At 37.7% G+C, this 25,442-nt stretch overlaps 1 protein-coding gene across 5 annotated transcripts in view; it reads right to left on the reverse strand.

Moving 5' to 3' along the window:
* The window catches only part of SIPA1L1 (signal induced proliferation associated 1 like 1), a 223,505-nt gene that overhangs the window by 75,614 nt on the left and 122,449 nt on the right, over positions 1 to 25,442 (reverse strand). For all 5 annotated transcript variants that reach the window (XM_076344755.1, XM_076344754.1, XM_076344756.1 and 2 more), the window contains one exon: positions 1,148 to 2,968. In XM_076344755.1, coding sequence (XP_076200870.1) covers positions 1,148 to 2,645 — 1,498 coding nt within the window. In that variant the 5' untranslated portion in view covers positions 2,646 to 2,968. The remainder of the gene's footprint in view (positions 1 to 1,147; positions 2,969 to 25,442) is intronic.

Below are 25,442 nucleotides of genomic sequence, written 5' to 3' on the forward strand. Positions count from 1 at the left end.
ACCTTTAGTTGCTGATTGCAAAACTCACCAGAGTGATAAGGAATCAAATTGTTCCGGAGGGAGATACATAGGAAGGTAATCGCAGGCAAAGGTCTCTATTCTCAGGCTCTCCCCTCCAAACATACCTTGTATACCTTGTATGTATGTACCATCATTGGTAGCTAAGGAACAAGCACACTTCAAGTCAGTCATTAGACCAATTCTATCCATCAGGAGATACCATAGCAAGGCACACAATCCTGCAGACAGAACTCTTAAACTTTGAAGGACTTTGGTCTGCACTCCTTTTTGATCATTTTCAGAATCAGGAAGAACAGAGAGATCTGCATCTCACGGTGCCAGCAACATTTTGGTGAGGGGGGTATCTTGGTAATGTTTGGGTTTTTCTTGTTTCTGTAAGTCAAAAAGCTTTGATCCGATTTTTTTTTTTTCCCCTGCATACCCCCAGTGGAAATTATAATCCTTGGTTTCAGTAGAACCATGTGATAAGAGAATTGTACTCTGTTTTTTCAGAAACATTGTTGTCATTGCAACATATATATACGTGTGTATATATATAGTTATGTATATACAGTGATAGTTTCTTTCTGCAAATCTGACAAATTAGAATTTTCTTTCTAGAACGATGGCTATAATGAAAATAGTGAGTGAGGAAGACATTATTATTGACAATCATCCATTTCAAAACATGGGTTTTTTTTAATTTAAGATATTAAAATGTCCAAAGATTATTGTAAATGCTAACTTTCCAAGCTGCACATTCCACTAAATCCTCAGTACATCAAGTCTTGACGCAGAGGGAAGAAAGTTCTCATATTTTAGAATTTTATTTTCTTTTTTAATCTTTCAAGTGCCAACCCCTGCCCACTCCCATGGATACCAAAGCTGCGTTTCAAGACGTTTATAATTTGTAGCCATTGCTGTTATGTGTATCAGTACTAAATTCATCAACACTTTTCCAGTCCAACACTGTGAAAGACTCTAGTAGACATAGCATGTACTGATCAGTAAAATATACCATGTTTAAGCACTGATGATTAAAAAAGTATATAATTCTTGCAAATACTATTATACATCAGCTGAATTTTGTATGTTGGTAAAACAAAAAAATCATTAATAAAATACAAGGAGAAATAAAATTTCCTACCTTTCTGATAGAAGAATTTTCGATAATAATATGCACCAAGGTCTACATGTTCAACGATGTATCTTTTCACTCTGTCTAGATGTAAAATCAGATTCTCCTTGGGAACTTCCAGAACCGCTACTCCGGCATTCGTGCAATGAGAACTCAGAGTTGACTCAAACGAGGCACTTTCACACCCACTGAAGGAACCTGAATTAGATTTGGAAAGGCTGATCTTCCTCTCCCCTTCCCCACCAATCTCATTACGAAAATAAGGACAACTCATCACAAGTTCATTGCTTTTATCATCCCCCTGGTCCATATTGAGATTTCCTTTTGAATTCAGGTCTTCAGTGCTGCCCATTGGAGAGTTGAAACTTGCAGAATGAGACAAGGGTCCAGAGACAAGTGATGCTACAGCAGCAGCAGATGCACCTGTGGTTGTGTTCCTTCTTTTAATAACATTATGCCTGTTGATTGCCGCTTCATTTAAATCAAATAAAATACTCTGTACATCATAATGAGCAAAACACTTTGGACAAGTCCAAGGCTTCATGCTATCTTCTGACCTGTTATCTTCAAGATCTGAAGACTTCCCAAGCTCCCCTTCACCTTTGGCATTGCGCAGCTTACGAAAAATGGATGAATCTCCTGTCTCTGATTTTGAGCGTCTCTTGAGTGGCTTCTCCCTTTCCTTAAAGAGTCTCAGGTTTTCCCTTTGAGTAATAGGTCCATCTATCACATCTAAAGAGAATCCTGAACCCTTGCTTCCACTGGCAATCAGGAGTTCACTGAGCTTAGTTGTGGCTGGGCTTCTCTGATCAGACTTTTCATCTTTATAGCCCTTCAATAAGTCAAAAAAACTTTCCCCTGAAGTTCCCTGCTTATCTATAGAAGATGTGCTGCCATACTCCCTGTGCAGAGATGGTCCAGATTTGAAAGTGGGTGAAATACATTCATCAAAACTATCCACATCAAGCTCACTTATGGTAATGTCGCTGTTGCTGCGTTGTCTTATTCTGCGAAGAGCTTTCCTTGGGGAACTGGGATAGCCATCAGGTGTAAGAAACCTGGAGTCTAGATTATCAGATTGTCTGGTCTTGTTTTTAAGTGTGCTCTGGATGCTCTTTAACATGACAGAATCATTAGCATTCAGGTTAACAGAGCTTCCCTGACTTCCAGGACTGCTTTTAGAAGACATGCTGTCAAGGCAACTTGATGTGTCAATATCTTGACTAGATCTGCTTGTTTCCTTGATGTTCTCCTTCCTTGGGGGCCAATCAGCAATCCTTGCCCTGACCCCCATCTTAGGGACTCCAGGGGTAGAGGTAACATGATGGGAACTTTCATTGCGAGGAGGTCCAACTGGCGCCATGACTGCAGATCCTAAGCTGCCATTCTGTGACCTAAAGCGCCTCATATAAAAGTCATCCGAGTGGACTTTTGAGGTGCCATCTGTTCCGACTGATACCCCAGTGGCAACAGCCCTTTCGGTCTGGGACCGCTTCAAGCTGGTCATGATCTTTCAGTATGTTCAATCTTAGTAAGTTCCAAGAGAAAAAACAGTCATTTCTGCTTTTTAAATGCACAGTTCTCTTTCGGAGAATAGTCTCCAAAATATACAATGGTTGCATGAGATCTTAATCATGGACATTTAAGGACACATTTAAATGCAGGATGTCTAGAAAATTCAGATATTCAGTAGGTTTTGATAAGCAATAATTTCCTCTAACTTTTGCATTTTAAGAAGTAGCCATGCTCCAATACATTCAAATTGTTTTAACATCACTTGTGCTCCAAAACGTCAGAGCTGTAACCCAGTTGCTTATGCTTCTTTTAAGCCTAGAACAGAGAAAAAGGGAGATAAAAAAGCATTAATCATTTCATATGTAACTTTTTCGTAACCGAAACTATCAAAGTTATTATTACACAGAATTAATACTTCTAATAAACATGCTTTTAAATCTCATTGATCATCATCTCAAAAATGCAGAGTCGTGTTATACGGTGGTGAAGAGTTTTCTAGATATTGTTGGTTTGCCTTCTGAAAAAATACTTTTACATTTGGATTCCACACCTAAATACAATTTTTTCCTTATGAACTGATTAGCGATACATTTTCGTTGGGTTAGTGGACAGTTTTACAAAGCTCAAGTAGGGACCTCATTTCCTCAGCTGAAGGACACTTACAGCATACATTTCCTGGAGAAAATATAGAGGAGCCAAATCAGGACTCCAAATTTTGTTTATAAGTGCTTTAAAGAATTTACCATTTATAAGTCATACATCCTTGGTTGCAATTAGGTATTAACAATGGCCAGTCAACTTTTCCATTAATGTAAGTAACTATGATATGCTAACAAAAAAAAAAGGAAGGAAGCTAATTAGCAAAAAGATTACAAAATTATAATAGAGAGAATGGCTGTCAATAACATTTATTCTGTGTTTTGCACAGCCTTATTTGCAGATTAGCTGGATAGTCCAGAAAGCATATATTACCTCTGCCCAGATTTCACAACATAAAAGATGACTAAAGCTAAATAGAAACACATACTTTTAAATAACTTGATATGAAAAGTTCCATTCATTTTCACTGGCTAATGCCACAGCTCCTGTATAATCCAGCTTTACAAATTAAATGCTTTCCCATACCTCATCAGTACTGACGTGATTACAAAGCATTTAGTATACTACCCTTTGAGGAACTAGAAAAAAAATTTCCACAAATATATCCTTGCTGGTAGAAGACAAAAGCATGAGATTGTCAAGATAAAATCTTGCATTGCTGTGTACATCCTTTAACATAAAGAAGTTAATAATTTTCAAAGGCTGAACCAATTACACAAAATGTGGCCTTTAAATATTTGCCAAATGTGTGCAGAGAGATGCTGCTGAACCAGCACCGTGTTGACAATACAGTATTGTCTACGAATTAAGGCCTTCTGCTGCTTCCAGGGAAACTAGTACTTTCTGCAGTCTCTTCTCAAAACTATGGGATACATTGCTCCACGCTAATTAAATACCAAGCCAGGGCACTTTCTGCCTCCAAAGGCGGCATATTCTAACTTCACTTACCATAGACAGCACCTCTTTGAAATAGCTGCTATTTATATAAAGCTGAACACATAAGGAATACTTAAAATGCAAGCTGACTGCATCACACATAACAAGAATGGTGCAAGTGATCTAGGGTATGATTGTATTTGCACAGCCTTTATAAGCACAGTTACTTGCCTTGTAATTCTGCTACAATGAGGCTGCTGAAACAATAGTTTTTTCCTACCTATATAATTAAAATGACTTTAGAAAGGCAGTCTATCCATGCAGCTGTTGCAAAGCTACTGAATTTTCAGCTGTAACTTTTTACAAATTTCAAACGCTCTCCAGTCTAAGAACTGATCAAGCTGGTGAAACAACTTCATGCACAGATCAGATCAAGGAAGGAAAAATGCAAACACTGTGCGCCATCACATAACCTAATGTTCTGTCTATGCTTTTCAATGGTGCCATAACAAATATCTTTTATGCAATAAGCTCTATGAAATGGCAACACTGCATAGTCCTTTCTAAAGAGCTATACAGGCTTGCTTTTATAGGCAGAATGGAAGGAAAATAGAATGAAAACTGTTAAGGATTTAGGGCAGGAGTAAGACCAGGTAAAAGGGATAGTGAAGGAAGAGTCAAGCTGAGGGTGGAACACAAAACAGGCAGGAGTAAAGTGTCCGTTATCACACATTCCTCTTCATAGCCTCCAATGAAACTGAAGATTTCTGCCCCTCACCATTCCCCTTCCACCATCAATACCTCTGAAAGCAAAGTATACATCTCCGCCCCCTCAAGTGCTGGTCCTTACAGAAACAGATAGCCTACTAGTACAAGTTTCTCATTAACTTAAGGGCAGAAGTTTACGCAGCAGCTCTAAAAATTCCCAAGCTTGGTGTTAACCATATAAGCATCTAAATGCTACCAGTTCCCCCCACGCCCCAGATTTTTTTTCCCTTTAAAAATTTCAAGGACAACAATCCTAAATAATTAAGGAGAGATCTATATATAAAAAATAAATGTCAAATAACATATGAAAAAAATGTAACTAAGTGGTCTGTGGAACTTATTCTTGACCTGTGTATGTATGGTACAGTCATTAGTTACATGACCACACAGTACATTTTCCAAAGGAAATACTTTCCCTGTTCCTGACTCAGAATTAAGGATGTCTCACTTTGGGGACCAGCTGTTTCATGCTCTGCAGGTTTCTGCAACTGTTCTACCTCATCTGCTGTAGCAATTGGAATACAGGCAATAAATGATTAAGGTGATAGTTAATATCATATTCTGAAGAACTGAACTCCACCCTTGCCTGTGTATCTTTATATGAATTAAATCACTTAAGTCGAATTTTTTGGAGACAGTAACTATCTGTTTGTGGTTGCTTCCCTAGACCTTCCTGTCTCCGTGTCTAGTTTAAGACCTAACAGTCTGATCTAAAAGGTTCGATTAGCTCCAGTCAAAATAAAGTGAAAACATTACATCTGATAACATTAAAAACTCCTAAAGCATAGATCCTGGGTACACTGGTCATCAGATTTAATGGAAAAGGAACAATAACAGCAATCTGTACTTTAACATTTTCTCATATTCATTACTTGCAAAACATGATGGCATCAAAGACAGGGTGAATCACACTTGATTTAAACGACCATCAGTTACCAATAACCAGATGATATTACAAACTGGAAAACCTGCAAAAAGTTAAATATTAAGTCACAGAATTGCTAACACAAAATATGTCATCTATTAAAATTAGTTACAACTGCAAGATAGGCAGCATGGTATGTACTTCTAAAGACAAGAGCAGTAACTGTGAAGAGTAACAATTCCTATTTCGTCACTATTTCAATACAGAAAAAATATAATTCAAGGTGGAGCTATGAATATCTATGTGAACAGAATACGGTGAGGACAAACTAGCATAACCAAGAAAACATACGCTTCTCCAATTCATCTGAACTTATTGAGGAGGCCAACAAAGTACTCAGATGAACGGCTACATATAAAAAGCTGTAAATTAAAACCTTATGCAAAAACTACAAAAAGAGATACATTAAAATTTAGTACTGATTATATCAATTAAAAACCAGTTAGGAGAACAAGCTTGGAAAACCAATGATCTGCTTATCAGATTGCATGCAACAACTAGTAAAGCAGTCCAAGGATCTGTTCAAAACGGGTCTCAAATCCTTTGGACAAAGTTTATTCACTGCTTTTTCCACCACCAGAGGACTTTGTGTCTATTGTCAACTCAAGATGAGCTACAAACCTACCTGTCTTCACTCTTTCCCTTTCAATTTATACCTCTTTCATCACTTTGCTCCCTCCTCCAAAACTGGGGTTCCAGCTGTAGGACAAAGGACCATTCTGATCAAACTTAAAAGGTCCTTGCAGATGAATCCCAAGATAGTTTTGCAGTCCTACGTCATTCTTAAAAGGCAGGTAAGTCAAGAGATCTTGATTTCTTATTCCTCATGACTGAAGTTAGCCACGAGGAAAACGAAGATCTACCAATCAAGATTTCATCCAGAAGCCTTTGGATTACAAAGAAGCAAATAGAAGCAGTTGATTAAGAAGAAATGTCTCGCTCAACTCAGCTCAGGGTAGTAAAAAAAAAAAAACAAAAAAAAACCCCCACACCTCAACTACAGCACACTAATCAGTTTCTATCTTGGATTCAGGTAGCCAAATAAGATGATTCAACATCTACTTGTTCAGATGAATGGAAAATAGGAGCTCAAGCCTGACGCATCAATTCAGAGACCTTCTATTACAGTTCTTCCTAGATTTAGTTTATGTGGGATCGTGCTCTTTTTCCTTACAAAGTAGTGACTTTACCCACAATGAAGTCTTACTTGAAGAGATTTAATAATTACTCTGTTATCTGCTGGGAACACGCTGAGACTTCAGATTGTAGGATCACAGATGTTAATGATCCTAATATTCTGATGTTGACAGAGACAGATTTGGGAGTACCAAATTATTTATGATTCATAATGTTCCAGAGGAAAGGCTTCATACTTCTCCATCAGCCCTCATTAAATGTGGCCTTTTATAATTAAAAATGTGGGAATGAGGGAATTAGTTTTCAAATTCTAGAAAAGTCTCACTTTTGCCAAGCCTCCATACCACTCCCCCGGCCCCACCCCAAACAATAAAATATAATAGAGGATGGTAAGTGCAATATATTACCAGGGATATTTTAAAATACTGAAAACTGTAGGATAAGGAGCTCAGAATAACATTTTACAGCAAGTAGCTTTTAAAAATGTAAATGACGTAATCTCTATTCCACAGGGTTTACTGAAATTTAGCCAACTTAGGAAATGCAGTGCAACACACACACACACGTTACTGGCAGCAACCCTTGTTAACTTTTACTGGGAAAAGAACTGGCATTGCCATAAAACCTGAAAACTAGCAGCTCCTCAAATCAGAAAAATAAATGAGAACAACAAAAAATATTTGATATGTGAAAGCTTATTTATTTGTGTCACAAATTCTTACCTGAATTGTAACACAGATCAAATCCCAGGGAGGAATATTAATTTATCAGCCAATTAAGTTATATGTACAAAATAATGTCTAATTTCATAAAATGAATTCCTCAGAGGAAAAAAAAATCAATTTAATCTTTAGAAATAGTTGGCTTTACGTGGTTACCTATTATTAACTTCATCCTTTTCTTCCCAGGATTACTTTCATCATTATAACTGAAGGAAAGTTAATAGGTTCATCTTTCAGGGGAAGTTTTTATCAACCGAAAGGCTATGTGAAGAATAGTGTTTGGTATTTTACTAGCTTATCGGTTTTATTTTTGTTGCACTTAAAGGAATTGCTGGTTTTGCGTTAACTGAATTTGTGGCAATCGTCTGTTCTGCATAGGATGAAAGACAGATTCCCCTAACTTTTCCTTCTTCGCCCCCCACCTCCCCAATTTATGTTATCTACAAAATTTGCCACTGATCTACATGTCAGCAAGTCTGCATTTCTGCCTTTTTCTCTGAATGTTTCCTTGCTCCCTAACCCTCAGAAGAAAACCTTTGCTCTAAGGAAACTGAGTGCCATCTGTTGCCATATACACAATGATCACCTGCACTGATCTGCTGAGATTTAATAGTGCTTTATTCTTAACTTCATTCTCTGCTGAAGTAGCTCACGCTAAAATACATGAACTTAGGCAAGGTTACATTGATTTTAAGATGTAATAGTAATTAATGTCAATTACTACCATCAGTTTCTGCACTCTTGCAGTATTTGCAAGTATCTTGCAGTTTGCCTTTCTATAGGCAAACACAAGCTTGGTCTGCCACATGGTGAAACAACTGGAGGGTGTGCGGTCACTAAAGAAGGGTGCCAAGGTTGAGCTCATGCGCTGTGGCACTCGGTAGAATTTGTTCCCTCAGGTTTCGAGCCCTGCTAACCACGGTCGTAAACTGTCGGTCGGCTCAGAGCACACCGAACCTGCTGGCCTCCCTGTGCAGAAGACCGTGAAGTCACACTCAATAATCATACTGGCTTGCAGTCAGTGGTAAAATGTTCATGACATAACAGGATGGTAAATGAAGCATAAGAAAAGCTATCAAATTGAGACAGATATAGGAACACAGGGGACAATAACCCCCTACCTGTGCATTTCGGCACATTTTGCTCCATTACGGTCTCCCACTCATTATTCTCCATGTAAACACTACAATATCTCAAGCCAGAATTGTCCCCTCTGTTTTCACATCAATTCTGTAACCATTAATCAAGACAAGGATATCGTAATACTCAAGTGTACAAGTAACTGTTGCTGAAGCAAACCCTTTAAAACTCCTTTTAACTGAGGCAGAGAGGGAGAAAGAGAAAAGGCACTGCACATGGTCATTCCCACTTCAACACTCATGTTCCATTTTGGTACCAGTGTTGCTCATTTAGTTAATTAAATGCAGAATCCCCTTCCTGGAAGCTAACTTACAGGATCTGAAAAAAAAGACGCTGATAAGTCTTACTGTATGCTATACTGTATTCTATTCCTGGAATGAGATTGTTAACGGCAATAGTTTATTTTTGATAGCAGCACTTGCTCTCTAGGAAGCAACTCTAAACCAGTGCCAAAACACGAGAGCAAAATATTCTAGCTCCCAGACACCATCTCTCTAGCAACTACAAAAGAGAGTTCCACTTACATCCCCCCCACCCCTTTCTTTTTTTAAAGAGGTGTTTCTCTTCTGTGTTTCTTTTTCAGTTTCTAGCTGTTGATATATTGCATCCCTGGGTAACGGTTCCAGAAACAGACTGATCTCTCTGGTGTGTGGACTCCTGTAAAAGTCACTTATTTGCAAAGTGCCCGAGTTAATCAATGACTAGCTTTTGATACTGCGAGACTCTGACCTATGAATAGTCACAGACCAAAATCAAACACAGAAAAAACAGACCAAGAAACAAACCCCAAAGGAAATGGGCTGATACTTGCTGGTATGGATAGAGTTCAGCCTAATTGCTGTACATTACAGTAAGCACCACGGACGCGCTTTCCTGAGGTTTGCATCCTTGCTCGTAATTCCATAGCAGAAAGGCTCGTACACCGCCCTCCTCCTCCAGCCCGGCCACAAGTTTGTTTCCGGCGTAACTTTGGTACCAATACAAAGATAGAGCTCAGCCTGTGGCCTCTGTGCTGCACCGCCGGCTACGTTCCTGCTGGCCACACTTGGCACACTAGTGCCACCAGTCATCACCACATGTCTCATGACATCCCACAAGCAGACTTGAGTGAGAGATCTCAGTTTGGAAGAGGGGGAAAGAAGATGTTTAACCTAGTACCTCTAAACTTCCAGTTGCTTCTAAGTAGTTTGGAATGCAACTCAAAGCTAATTTTTTTTTTTTTTTTAAGCTTTTTAGCTTTACCCATCATTTTGAAAGTATTTAAAATATTTTTCCCAACACCATTTTATTCGTTTGCTCTATCACTGCAGTTGCTTCTCCCTAAACTCATGATTTGGCAAAAGAATTGCAAGGAGCTGTTCTGCTGTCTTCATGAAAGTCATCCAGCTCCCAAACCTCCACAGAGTACTGTTTCTCCATAGGCTGATTGATCACACAGTCATGTGTTTAAGGGAGAAACAAAAGCAGCTTTTCAGAAGCGAAAGTTAAATTTTACCTAAAATTAATAGGCTTTATTCCCAGCAACCCCCATATTAACCATCTAGACAGCATTTCATATTCACACACATTCCTCAACATGCTCCTGCAACTATTACTCCTGCTACTATTACTCCTACTTTAAAGGTACTGCTGCAGTACTGGAGAGGAGAATTAGGAGCAGGGAGATTATTACTAGATGCCCACATGAGGTGTTCCCAATTCTGCACCACCATCACCCCGTGCCTCAGGCCTCCTCAGCAGCCAGTCACATGCTATCTTTACCCTCTAAGCCCAGCTGCTGGTACTCTCAGCTATTGCCCACTACAATCCTTCCTTCTCAACTCAGGGACCTTTCGGCCACACAGCAGCCCCCCCCAACAGGGTAGAACAGACACCATCGATTTGAATTTCAGACCTCACTTCCCTCCCTCACCAAAGCCACTCAAAAGACAGCTGAACATCTCATCAAGCAAATGGTCATTTTTTCAAGCTTCCAAATAACTAATAGCTGTTCAATGAATTTGCTTCCTTATCTACTGGCCTGAAAACACAAAGCAGATTATTACTCGAGTCTGTTACAGTTCCTGCATATTAGAAAGAACAACAGAAAGCAATTGGAAGTTATACAGATAAAATCAAGCACTATGTTTGTAAAGTGAAAAACAAGTTCAGACTACTGTTGAAACACAATATTTTGAAAGCACACAGCTAAAAAGAGGGGTTCTCCCCACCATGTAACCCATTAAAAATGTCCATTGGTCTATCTAAATGGTATTCTTTTGTGATAACATACACAAATACCCTAAAAAAGGTATTTTGCTTTTGTGTGTAGGTATATATACCATGTATATGTTTATATACATATATCTACATATATCTACACACAAGATGTTAAAGCTATCTCTCAAAACCAACTTTGAGTATACTATAGACAAGAGTATGTAAATATAAGCAAACGTAATTAATCCTGATGTCATTTAAACAATTGTTCCCACAACTACTAACGGTTTATGCACTTAATGAATCTGTATTCACTATCATAGAATCATAGAATAGTTTGGGTTGGAAGGGACCTCTAAAGGTCATCTAGTCCAACCCCCCTGCCGTGGGCAGGGACATCTTCGAGTAGATCAGGTTGCTCAGAGCCCCGTCCAACCTGGCCTTGAATGTTTCCAGGGATGGGGCATCCACCACCTCTCTGGGCAACCTGGGCCAGTGTTTCACCACCCTCAGCGTAAAAAATTTCTTCCTTATATCTAGTCTAAATCTACCCCCCTTTAGTTTAAAGCCATTCCCCCTTGTCCTGTCGCAACAGGCCCTGCTAAAAAGTTTGCATCTTGTTTGTATCTTTTTTATAAACCCCCTTTAAGTACTGATAGGCTATGAAGAAAAGCAAACAAATTTAAACATAACGCCACCAAATTTTCATCGTAAGTTTCTACAGGAAATTTTGAATTACAGAACCTAATAACCTGGGATAGGCTCCACAGTAGAAATGTATTAGGTATTCAGATTATTCAAACTTTGGTCAAGTAAAGACAGCATAAAAATAAAGATACCGAAAATCATAGTCCAGACTATAAAGTCATACAAGGGCTACAGAGAGTAAGAGAGAGATCTTTTTAACAGTTCACATGTCCGAACAGATAGGGAAGTATGTAATCCTCAAATAATCCTTGCAAGAAGTACAGCGGCTTCTGCTTCAAGAGACTCCCACATACAATCAAGTGTGCAACACCGAAAAAGGAAGTAAATTAGAAACCTTAAAGGAAGATACAGACTTGTGAGCAAAACCTTGGACAATATTTTGGAAGTTTTTTATTATTTTAAATGATTGTGGACAACTGGAACATTCAAATTGAAATGCACTCAGCTGAACCCTCCACAGCCTTCCACTATAAATCCTTTTGGAAAAAACCCTGAAAACTCAGTAATATTCTTTTCAACAATATGCCAGTTTACTTTTTTAAAATGACAAGTTTTGTATTACTATAGTTTTAAGCCCTCAAAAGAATACTGGTATATCAGTGTAAAGAACTTGGTTTAAAAGTGTAGAATAAAAAAAACAAAAGAAATAAAACCCCCTTAATAATAAAGTAGGTTAAAAGAAAGGGTTTGAAGAAAAAAAAGTTATAACTGTGTTCTTATTTAGATACTGATCTTTCAAGATAAACCCAAAAATTAGTAAGCAACGGATTTTACATGAAAGCAAGAATAATTTCCAGCAACTCCTCACTTTCTCATGTTTTCCATTCTTTTAATTTTTCCCTTAGAACATCAGCTTCATACTCTGCCTGTGATCATTTAACTCTCATGCATGCAATCCCATTTACAAGCCAGACTCTGGTGTCCTTTCACTGGACCACTGAGACAGGCTTCAAAATTAGTTATGTATTAATTTGCAAAGGATTCTAAATCACTACCACTAGCAAATGTCTAGACCAGTATTTTACTGATGTTGATGGATTACTGTATGCTGAATTGCTCCAATATATTCCACCCCAAAGCGGGAAACTGAACATTGGGCACAACCTTCTTTCTGGAACAATGTTTTGTGTTTTCTGAAGCCTACTTTATGCACACATGCAAATAAAAACTATAACCAGATGAAATAACATTGTTCTTCAGACAATTAAATTGTTCATGTAAAAGGCACGGCAACTGATTCAGTAAGTCACTACATATTTTTTTTTCGCAGTGCTTACAGCAACCCATCTCAGTCCTCTGATATAACGGATATTCCTAAACTAAAAAGGTTGCGATCTTTGTCCAAGGAATAAATTTATTTACTATGTTTGGTTCCATTCATAGCTAAGCATGGGGATCATCCCACAGACCAAAAAGGAAAACCATCTTAGGTTAGCATTTGGCACACATGCTGTGTATATCTAAACCTATGAGGCACCATAAATCCAGCAGGAAAAAAAGCTTTTAGGCTTCTAACTCTTATATAACATAACCAGCCATGAAATCAGAGATCCCTGGGGATAATTCACTTTGCTATTTTTGAGAAAACATATATAGAGAGCTTTTTGTCCTTTGACAACCACATGTATTACACATTTATTTTCCAAAATACCATCTTTATGGTTATAAAGGAATAACAAGCTCAACCTCCATATAGGACTCTATATAGCTTTTCTTGTTAATTTTCCTGTAGATACTTCCAACGTCCTTTAAAATTAAGACTAAAAGAAACACCATTTTAAGCAAGCATTCACCAATTTTGGGGGTATGAAAATGTATCAGAAAAATACGGATGGGATCTGTAAACAACCAAAATGAATTTCTGAGCACTAGGCATCTGGTGATGAGTGTGTTACCTCTGTTAATGATATCACCATAAAAACTGAAAGGGATGCCTGAAGCTCTCCATGTGAAATGCAAAAGACTGATGGATAAACCAGTAAACAGCTCTAAAAACCTAGCAGGGAACAGAGTACAACTACACAAGCCTCGTACTTTGCTAAATGAACGAATATTCCAATGACACTCTCCTTTTGCATACAGGAATGTACACAAGAACACAAGACAAAAACCAGACTGGTTGTACATAAATTATTATTCTTCATCTAAAATATTTCAAGTCCTAATAAGGGTGAATACAACAATGTGGAAAGAGAAAAAAAAAAATACCTGCCAAAATAACTCTGTTACGCAGCAGAAATCTGCATGCTGCACAATTGCAACATTTATGGTTTAGAAAATAAAGCTAGATATAAATATTTTGGTTGATTCATTTCTTGTGAGCACTGCGCTATGAGTGGGTGTTCAGGTTGGATTTCAGAGGACTTAAATAGAGGAAGAGCTCTTTACATGCAGAAAACTGAGAAAGGGTTTTTCGTTATTTAGAAATTCTCTCTTGTGTAGATATCTCAGCAGTGACCAACAGGCAGATGACACCCTTTGGTTTGATGACATACGTGTGTTATATTCTATAGTTCTAACATACACTATATAATAAAAGCAATTGAAAACAGGCAAATAGGCAGTACTTTAAAATTTTAAGATAGCTATACAAGTCACCAGCTGAAGGCACAGAGTTATCTCCGGTAGCTACAAAGGGAAAATAATACCTAGCTGGCCATATACATCAACTCTTAAGGAGTGATTGTGAAAATTTGTGCACAACCCATTGTGTAAAGCGACCTACACCAAACTGCAATACCAGGGAGAAGCAACATAAGCAATTCTGGTCACGAATCCAGACAGTCAAGCTGGCAAAGCAGGATACAAACTGAAAAGAGCAAGCAAGGTGGCACTGACACCTAAAAAACACACTTTGCAATTTAAATAAGAATCAGTCTATTACAAGCACACATATGCCAGCAGTACTGGCACTTCATCCAGACATCTTTAAACATGAGGCAAATTTAGGTGGATGGTTGGATGTTGCTAGTTATCTCAAAGCATAAGTAAACTTGTGTGTGTCTGACCTGCCCACCTGTCCATGCAGGTACACCTCAGGTTTCACAACACTATAGATGTCTTTTACCAACTGCCTTCCAGCCCAAGACCAGTGAATTTATTCTTTAGAAGATTTATTGTCTTTTCTGTAAGTTGGGCTACAATATCTGGCAGAAACAAGAAAAATAAGCCTACACCTTTCTAACTGAATCCCAGACGTAGTCCACCATGTCTACTTGAGACTTTCACATTTAAAACTAACGAAGTACGATGCAAAAGCCTTTTCGCCTTACATGATTTTTTTTTTTTCTGGCCATGGTCAATAAAAGGAAATATCTACATCTGTTCCTGGTTTACATGCATGCAAAACATTTTATAAAATGAAAACAGATTTGAAATAATTTAGATTCCAATACTAAACCTTCAAAAGCAAATTACCTACAGAAAGTACATGTGTGGGTGTATTCCTGTTTCACTGCATTAACAGCCTTAATCAGCCTTGCATACTATTTCTGATTATGGTTCATTACATAAAATCACGTTGATAACAGTTCAGCAAGAACGTTTCTTAACCCTTTCTGAAAAAGAGAAATACCATTCTTGCACCAGTTTTCACCCTTGAGGTGTGCACATGGGGGGGGTGACTTTCCCCAGCCATGCACGTCTTTGTAAAAGCCTTAACAGCCAACCTTAAACCACAGGAATCGGCTTGAACTATCCATCAATATAAAGGCTGTGGCTCATCCCTATGCCGAGTATGGTGACACCTGCAGAATCCTCCTCAGCTCCGCTTGCCACCGCAACCCCCAGGTCCTTGCAGAGCCTCTACAGAAAGCAGACTTTGAAGGCTAATGCACCTCCTGGCTAATGCACCTCCCCGCTCACACAGAGTTGAAATGATTCCCACAGCACCAGCTGGGGCCACATCTCCTGCTCACAATCTGAAGGCCCTGCTAGGATTTCTCAGGAGTTTTTAGTAACACAAACAGTACTTTGAAGCCAAATGTGCCTTCTTCAATTCACAGGGCTGCCTTTTCTTAAGCGTGCACACTTTCTTTTTTGGTTTTTATATACTCTTCTATTACTTTGAAACGGGAATTTTATCAGTATCACGTATTATCTGTTAGGCAGATCAGTATCTGAAAACTACTTGAAAATGTCAGCAATTGTGAAGCATCACAAGTAATTTCTTGGTAGGGTTTCTGATCAGAAAGGGATTGTACCTGTGCTCCACAATCTCCCTGTTATACTTCAAGATAAATTAGATCTTGCTTTCACCCTGTAAAGACTAAATGATTTTATACCTCCTTCCATTAAGGAAATTTTGCTTGGTGATACCATCACTGTTGAAAGCAACTCATCTTTCTGAACTGGAACATGGAGTTTTTCTGGGGACAACCTTTAAGAAAAATGCTTGTCTTTTATGACAATTTCGGTAGCTGATTCAGTAAACCAGTGTGATGTTAGCACTGCTAAGTCTTTGTCATAAAGCAAAATTTCCCCTTGGTCACGATAGCAGCAGTGTAGGGTCTATTTTGACAAGCAACCTTCAGCAAAACCTACCCCCAAAATGGGGAGTTTGAACGGAGGCAAACGTAGTAATGTCACACTTAAGTCGGTGCTTTGCAAGTGCAGAGACAGCGACAACACCAGCAGACTTCTAAAATTCAGATTCTACATATTTTTAAGAACTCTGTTGTGTTACTATTATTTCACTAGTAAGCCACAGGGTGTCAAGCCACAGCCTTTGAATCTAAGCAGAAACACAAGAGGTATCTCTCATGAGATGAGACCGAAAAAAAGCCCTTTGCTGCCAGCAGGGGCAATTTCTGAATTTCCACAGGCCTGTTGAGAAGGGAGATTTCCAACAGACAACGAACCCAAGCAGATGGGGAAACCAGAGCTCCCAAAACATAACTTACCCTTTTCACAGAAGGAAATCCTCTTCAATACCTACATACGTTTAAGTCTCTAGGATTTTACACAAAGATGCCAGTGTAACTAAGCTGACTTATGTGCAGGTATGTGTTTGGGGGAGGCTTGGGGGGGAAGGAAAAATAAACAAATAAATAAATCAGACCCCATCAGCTCCATTTGGGTTGTAACCCTCACTAAACATCCTCTAATCCTCAAGCCTACCATGAGCACAGCAATGAGATTACAGCAGACAAACCTATTTGGAGTAGGTCACACGCAGCAAAAAGCTGTTACACCTAAAAACATTGTATGGCTAGTTCTACAAATACTTTTTTTTTTTTTTTTTTTTTTTACTTTGCCCTTCATCCTAACCATGCAGTCATCATCTACCAAATTCACTGAGCCAAAAAACTGGTTTTTGATTAATGAGAGATGGCTCAAAATAAAAACACAGTTTTAAAACTGCTTGGTGAGCATGGATTCCTAAGATCACAGAAGTGCTTCAAAATACTAACTTTTATAATGAAAATATTTTTCTTCAAAGTAAAGCTTTTAGATAAATTTCTGCTCACCTGTTCTTTAATACAGACTTGCCAGAGGTTCCACTGAGGATGACTGATCATTCCAGTTGCAAATTTCAAACATATAAACTGTGAGGAATGAATAAACTCTCTCTGAAATGAAACACATGAAATTTCTGATACTCTTGAGTAGTTCATTACCTCAGAAGAGGGAGTAGAGTAAAGCTGAATCTTTTTTTTCTTAATACAATGAAAAAAATACAATTGCTGGAAGGCAGAAATTCTGCAGTGGAGCAAACCAAGTTTTTGAGTCTTTAGACTTCTTCACATACATAATTAAGTGTCTGTTCTTTGTAAACTGTTGCTGTAAAAATATCACCAGAGAATTTTTGCAGCCAGACAACATGTTTCCAGTTCATTTTAATCTTTATTGAAGATGCAACAACTGCTGAGGGCAACTCACCCTATTGTATTCAGTTCATAGGCCAACAGTTGAAAGTCATCCTTTCTTACAGGCTAACAAGAATGACAAGTAGTTTAAGAAGAATTCATAGTCCTGAGACAATTTGACTGTTTACACATAGTTCATACTCCTTTATACCACAAAGATAAGATTCATCAAGAAAGCAACTGAAAATATTACCGCTTCGGAATGTAATATAACATAGGGCAAGATTTCTCACAAGAGATTCAAATTGCCCAGGATGTTCTTGACCGGTCAAAAATTGTTGCAAGTCTCCTATGTGATCATCAAGCTAAACATAAGAAAAATAAATACAATAATTCATTTTGCCAAAATTAGTAGATCAAAACAGAATGATGTAATGAGGAGAGAAGTCCTGCCTTGCAGATCTATTACAATTCTTTCAAGGAATCATCCACTATGAGACACATCAGTTTCATATGTGACTGATTTCCTAAATCCTCTAATAAGATAACTTGCTAAAGACTGTGAAAGAAAAAAGGACCATTAGAAGATGAAAGGGGAAGTCCTCATGAATGACTAATCGAATAAGGACAGGATATAAGGGAAACGACTTTCACATGATCACTTCCACAGAAGAGAGAGGTTACCAACACTGGGGAATGTGCAGTTCAACACTGTTGTGTACCATCTAAAAAAGACAGCAAGACACCGAGGTCTGCTGATGATGTACGGTTATTTGAGCTGGTAACAAAAGATTCAACAGTGAAGAGATTCAACAACAGCCGGAATGCAAAGAGTTGCAGAGGTATCTCTTGATAATGACTGAATTGCATATATCACTTACTGCTTCTTCAATGTTGATAAATACACAGAGGAGAAAGAGACATTCCCTAACTATACATATGGAATTTAAGTCCTAATCAGCTTTTTGTGACTGAAGAAGACATTTGCAGATATTGCAGACAGATCTCTGAAAACCTTAGTTCAATGCTCCTGAGCACCAAAAAGCAAAGAGAACCTTAGAAATTCTGAAAGGAAAACCTCCCCCCTGCCCCCCCTTATGTGCTACGAAGTCATGGTGTGTCTACTGAAATATTACAGGCAGTTCTGTTACCCTAGAAACAGAAAATTTCTACAACGCAACCAACAAGTACGCATAATTCAACTATGAAATCTCATAACCATGACTTATGGATGCCAAAACTTACAGAACTGAAAAAGCGGTCAGATAAATTCACATAAGAAAAATCTCATCAAGGGCTTCAAGGGCAAATAGTTCAACATGCAGCTGAGGGAGTTCTTCAGCCAGACTTCTAGAAACTAGGAAAACATACCACAAGATGTATAACTATTTGCTTGCTCCCACCTTTCTCTTCCATACAAAAAGGTAGAGCAGTTATCTGATTCAGAACAGCTATTTTTATGTTCTTACCTAGGATTTATTAAACTATTAAGTTTTATTAATATGAGAAACTAGCTTAAAGGAATAGATGCTACTTATATTACCATCTCAGATGAAAAGCCCTTAAAGACTGTTACACTTGCATTGGCTATAAGTTTGAATTAAAAATTTGTCTATTACTTCTGTCTTGCAAATTTATCTCCCAAAATCAACATGCTACTCTACTGAAATGGCTTTAAAAAAAGGGTCATTAGGTCAGAGCAGCCAATAAACTGAGGAAGGGAAAAAAACAAACAAAACCCAAGGTAAGGAGAGTATTAGGAAAGGATACCAACAGCAGGTTTGGGGAGGTATAGACTAATGCAGCTTCTGGAAACTAAATTACTTTTGGAACTAAGTTGACTTCAAAATACTCATTTAAGACCTATTGCTCAGAAGTTACCTATTCACAGGACTGACTGTCAAATTACAAAAAATAAGCATTTTCATGTTTTGGCAGTTTGCAAATGTATGCAATCCCAGTAAGAGGACTATTTCTAACATTTTTGAAATGTTAGAAATATTTTGAAAATATTTCAATATTTTGAAAGCTAGCTTGAGGACTTTTCCTGTCACAGCAACTGCTCTAACAAAAAGCTCTTTCCTCGAAAACCTTGTCTGTCTTTACCCTATTGAATCTAAAATATGAGCATCTAAGTCAGGTCTTCTCTGAATTGCCCCCTATAGGAGACTTTGGCTCTCTCCTCACTGATTATAGATGAAGTCTACAAAACCACACTCACTAGGCTAACATTAGCTAGTGTGAGTGGCACCCTCCACCCACAGCTCCCAAACAGAAGACCTTTTTGCAAAGCCATGTGAGATACTGGGAAGATGTAAGTCAAAAACAAAGGAGTGGAAAGGCACAAGATTATTTTAACAGTCTGAGAGGATCTGGATAATATGAAAACAAACAGAGAACAAAAAGGATGTGCCTGCAGAAGACAAACATAATAGGTTCTTTTTCTTAATGTTATTTATCCCATCCATTCATCACAGCTAATAGTGAAGCTACTACAAAGCTTCCTTTCTAAAAGTATTTCACCTTGATTTCAAGGTGAAAAGTACATTACATACCAAGCTACATCATCAACAGTACCTGTCTTAAATTAAAAAAATCTGCGTACACTAGATGTTAGAGCTCTGCACTGCTACTATGCCACAGTACTGTATAACTGGTTGTTTTTTAAAAAAAACAGTTTGTGATGTTGACATCTTATAAATGAACTGTGCAAACAGTGCACTGGGAACAGACTGATATTGCCATTTTTCAAACCACATTGTTTTAGAATTGATATCATAACTTCCCACTCTTCCAAAGTCATTGCCTCAACCCCCACTAACTCTATTTTACTTAACTTCAAGGAAAAAAGTCCTCAGTTCCAAGTATGGAACGAGAAAATATTTTAGTCATAAGTATATGTGGAATGTGAACAAAGGAAGACAGTGCAGTGAGAGAAAAAAAAGCAGAAGATAAGCTGGATACAAGTCACATGGAAAGAAACTGGGATGCTGCATTAGTGCTAATACATGTGAAAATAAAGTCAATGGATCTCCTTCCACTACTCCTGCAAATGGTCACTGAGAGATTACAGCATCTGGGAATCATTGAAGAACATCCTCTTGAATATATGTAATAATCTCAGCTACATGACGCTAAAATTTTCCAGTTCATTACCTTTCATAGACTGAATATGATGATTATTGCTCCTGCGAGAATTAAGTTTTATTGAGCTTGGTTACATCTGAAATCTTTGTGAAAACTATTCATGTTCCTACTACAGATTAAAAAAAAAAATATTGAGGTATATAAGAATATTTTAATTCTTCAGTTCTTACTTACTGTGTTTTCATCTAAATTACATACTCAAAGTAAAATAAGGCAATGCTCTCTGACTAAAGAATTTGTAGAAGGGATCAAATTAACTTTGAAAAAGGATGTTTGTTTTAGAGTACAATAATTCAAAAGTTTCATTTATTTCCATGGTTTGGACGCTATTTTCATTTTGATACACTTTCTGCTGCAGTACATTAACCTGCAGCGCTAGTGATACCTGCAGAACCCAACTCATATCCACACTAACACATCCACACCTACCTCGTGTCCTCAAACAAGTGGTCAGAGCCCCCTTAAGACATATCCACAGAAGAAAACAAAAGCATCAAGAACACAGACCAGAGACCTAAAATTGAACTTTACAAAGACAGAAGGTAACCCACAGTGCACAGATGTCATGGTTTAACCCCAGCCAGCAACTGAGCACCGCACAGCCGCTCACTCACTCTCCCCACCCCGGTGGGATGGGGGAGAGAATTGGAAGAGTAGAAGTGAGAAAACTCGTGGGTTGAGAGAATAACAGTTTAATAATTGAAATAATAATAATAATAATAATAATAATAATAATAATAATAATAATAATAATAATAATAATAATAATAATAAATAATAATAATAATAATAATAATAATAATAAACAAAGCAAGTGATGCACAATGCAATTGCTCACCACCTGCCAACCGATGCCCAGCCAGTCCCCAAGCAGCGGCCCCCCCGGCCAGCTTTCCCCCAGTTTATATACCGAGCATGACGTCACATGGTATGGAATGTCCCTTGGGCCAGTTTGGGTCAACTGTCCTGGCCGTGCCCCCTCCCAGCTTCTTGTGCACCTCCAGCCTTCTCAGTCAGCAAAGCATGGGAAGTTGAAGAGTCCTTGACTAGTGTAAGCACTACTTAGCAGCAACTAAAACATTGGTGTGTTATCAACATTATTCTCATCCTAAATCCAACACACAGCACTGTACCAGCTACTAGGAAGAAAATTACCTCTATTCCAGCTGAAACCAGGACAACAGATTAAGTAAAAGTTTGAGAAACAGAAACGATGATGAGAACTAATTGTGAAGGGGTGCGAGTACATCCAGAAAGATTAGCTTCCAGTTTTCAAATCTAGCATGAAAAGTTAAGTTCCTAAATAGAAAACTATTTAAAATATTAAGAAATAAGAAAAATATTTCTTAACTGAAATAGTTATGTATCAGCACAGCAGCTAGAAAGTAGATACTTAAAATACCATAAAAATACACCTTTATCATCATTCCTATATAGGAATTCCTATATAGACAGGCCAAAAAATTACACCCGCATTTGTGAGAAACAGAATCAGTGGATAATGAATTACTATATTGTTTTTTGAGTTGCTAGTAATATATAGCGGTAACAATCTGGTGAGCAGTCTGAACAGATGCTGACTGATAATGAGAAAAAATGGCAGCAGTGAAGTGCTGTATTTCTAGGGTATTGATCCTAACAAATATTATTTTAGATCAACAGCCTAACTTCCAGCAGAGAGGCTGTATTAGCACATAATTCCTGCAGCTAATGATCAATAGCTAATCAGCAGAGGAGAAAATGAGCAGAGAGAAGCCTTTGGTGCATACAGAAAATTACCAGATATCTTGAAATACTTGCGCAAAATGAAGCATGCTGGCAACAAGAGCGAAGGAGAAAACAGCACTTTAGTTAAAAACACAGTATTTTTATGCGTGAACTGGCAACGTAAATAATTTATTATTATCCATATCACTATTCAAACCAGAACATGAGTAAGCAGATAGTACAGTACTACAGCATTTTGCAGTTAAAATCAGTTCACATACAGTGGAAACTCTTGAAAAGACTCCTCTGCACTCTTAGAAGCTTTGAGAAATTATTTAAATCTTTTTCAAATGCTCCCATGCTGTCAGGTAAAAGGGTTATGACTGCCAAACTGAGGGACACTACACAAAATGCAGAGTTCCTACAAGTGGCTTTAAAAGCTTTGATTTGGGTAAGAGGAGGAAAAGATACAAAGATTCTTTTTTTTTTTTTCTTCTGGTTATACTCATAATTGCATTGACTTGGTGATCCTTTTAAGCAACCTCATTTATCACACACTGCCAACAACTAGGAATGCCTTTTTTTGAGAGCAGATCATCATGACAAGTGTCTAGGAACTAACAGGTTAAGAAGTCCAAACATCAGGCTCATAAGCACTTGGCTTTAAAAAAGTGGATTGATTTGTTTTCAACCCATACTCACTCTACTCTTCTGCATAAAAAAGCCTTATTAGTAGAACCTGAATTAATATAATCCATCCTCTAACTCGTTAAACCTTTAAAATATAAATGTGGGAATAGGATGAAGATGACAGGTCTTCTACTGTTAAAAAAATGTTTTAAGTTATTTCTTTAGTAGAACAAAGATGACTTTTAAGTCAAGTAATTACTTGAAATAACCACTTTGTACACAAACCAAGCAGTACACCGGGCTGTGCCATAGAAGTGCAATAAATAGGCATTAAATTCTTTAAGCAAATGGAAAAAAAAGTGTTCATCACTAAGGAGCTCCCGTTATCAACAGGCTACGTTTTTGGCCAGAGAACACACTACTGTGGTATGCAGCATGCTACTATGCATTGCTTCTCTGATGAAGTCATTAGCCAAAATAAAAATAGACTTCTTAGCAGAATGGATTTCTCTTCGAGACAGGGGTCCCTTCTGTATCTTTTTACTTTATAAATAGGAAGAAAGTAAGGCACAGTCAACCATTAATGCAAGACTGAGAAAAATCTAGTGTGAAACCATTCACAAGTTCATCTTCCATCTAAGAAACAAACATGCAGGTATAGTCAATGTAATTACATACATTTATTTTCAATAGTCTTCCCATTACCTCAAAATCAGTGTTATTTCCTTTTTCTCCAAAATCAAGGGCCAAAGTTGATTTCTATATCCATAAAATATTTTATGGATTTAGTTGTAATCCTCAGTAGAAAAAGCAAAACAATCAAGCCCTAGAAATGCAACTGGCATACATAAGTGTGCACGCAGCACTAATAAATCAAGAATACTACAGGGTTTCTTGTGAAGTAGAGACAGAAGCTTTAGTCAGTGGCCTTGATGACTTGTACAGCAACTGGTTTTCTTTCCACGCTCCTTCCTAAGCATGCACACTGGAATGTATCAAAGCTTTTCACAGTAGACAAGAGAATGACTGATTCACGTCAGTCATTATCAAGTAAAAAAAAAAACAAAATAGAAACATGACAACCATGTATTTGAAAGATGGAGCAATGAGTTGCATATGTAACCTCCTCCTCTAATACTTCCAAATTATGAGATTAATTTTTTTATTTTACTAAATAAGGCACTGGAATGCACTAGAAATGAAAACAGAAAAGAAAACACTTGTTTGTCAAGTAACCTCTTTCTAAACCACCTAAAGAAACCTCAAGAATCAGGTATGTCTCGTACTGTGAAATTGGGTATTTTGATATATTGCGATAGAAAAACAAACATTGTCAATATTAGTATCTCTGCCCCATTACTCACATTATTTGACAAACCTGACAAGGTTCAAAACCAACCTGTAGCCTGTTTCAGAAAAAAATCCCAATGAAATGTATATTTTCAACCTTAATGTGTCACTAGAACTCAATAAAAATGATATAAAAATCCTATTACAGCAATAGGGGCATTAATCCTCCTACGTATCATACCACCTTCATTTTTAGGTTCAATTTTTAGTACTCCTGTACTATGTTTTCATCACCGTGTATCCACTATTTCAGTGGCAGGAGACAAGAAAGTTCTTAAACAGCAGTGGTATTTCAAACATTTATGGCTACGTGGATGAAGAACTTGCAGTAAGAGGGAAAAACCCCACTGAAACTGGAGAACAGCTTGAAACTAAATTTTTTCTCTGCCTTTTGCAGAAGTGTATTATTTGCCCTGGTTTAGTAACAGAGAGAGAATTTGCTACAGAGATCCAGGAGATTGAAGCCCAAGTCCTGTGCACCATTAAAATCCTACACAGAACATTCACGTGTGAAATCTCAGTAATGCACACAACTTGTGCTGGCCATCCACTTAATATCCAAGTTTACAACACAACAGCAGCTTTGTCAACCACATTTTTATCCAATACCCATAGCTCTGACAACCAGACAGTAAAAAAAAAAATGTACTAACATTACATACACTTCCAGATTTTTCCAAACTAAATTCTGTTTCTATGATACCCTACAAACTGAAAACTTAGAGAATTTTGTAATTTTCAAGGTCCTGGAGCTGGCTCCCCAGGCCAATTATTTAACAAATGTTTATGGTGCTTTAACAGCTGCTTTTCATTTACAGAAATTGAAGCAGTTATGATCTGGAGGAGAGCATTAATCCTAATTAGCTCTGATCCCATCGCCAAAAAAAGCTGGTTCATCACTCCACAGTTTTCTCAACTTAGTGCTTGATTAAGAGTTCCCCTGCTGGGAACTGTGTTTATTTTGAGTTGTTGTCTTGTGCTGCCATAAGCTTCCTGAATATCCACATGTGTGTAACAAGCTTCTCAGAGAGGCAGGAATAAAGGAATCAATAAAGTTACAAAAGTCTCCTGTC

Source organism: Aptenodytes patagonicus, chromosome 7, assembly GCF_965638725.1.
Source record: "Aptenodytes patagonicus chromosome 7, bAptPat1.pri.cur, whole genome shotgun sequence".
Lineage (NCBI taxonomy): Eukaryota > Metazoa > Chordata > Aves > Sphenisciformes > Spheniscidae > Aptenodytes > Aptenodytes patagonicus.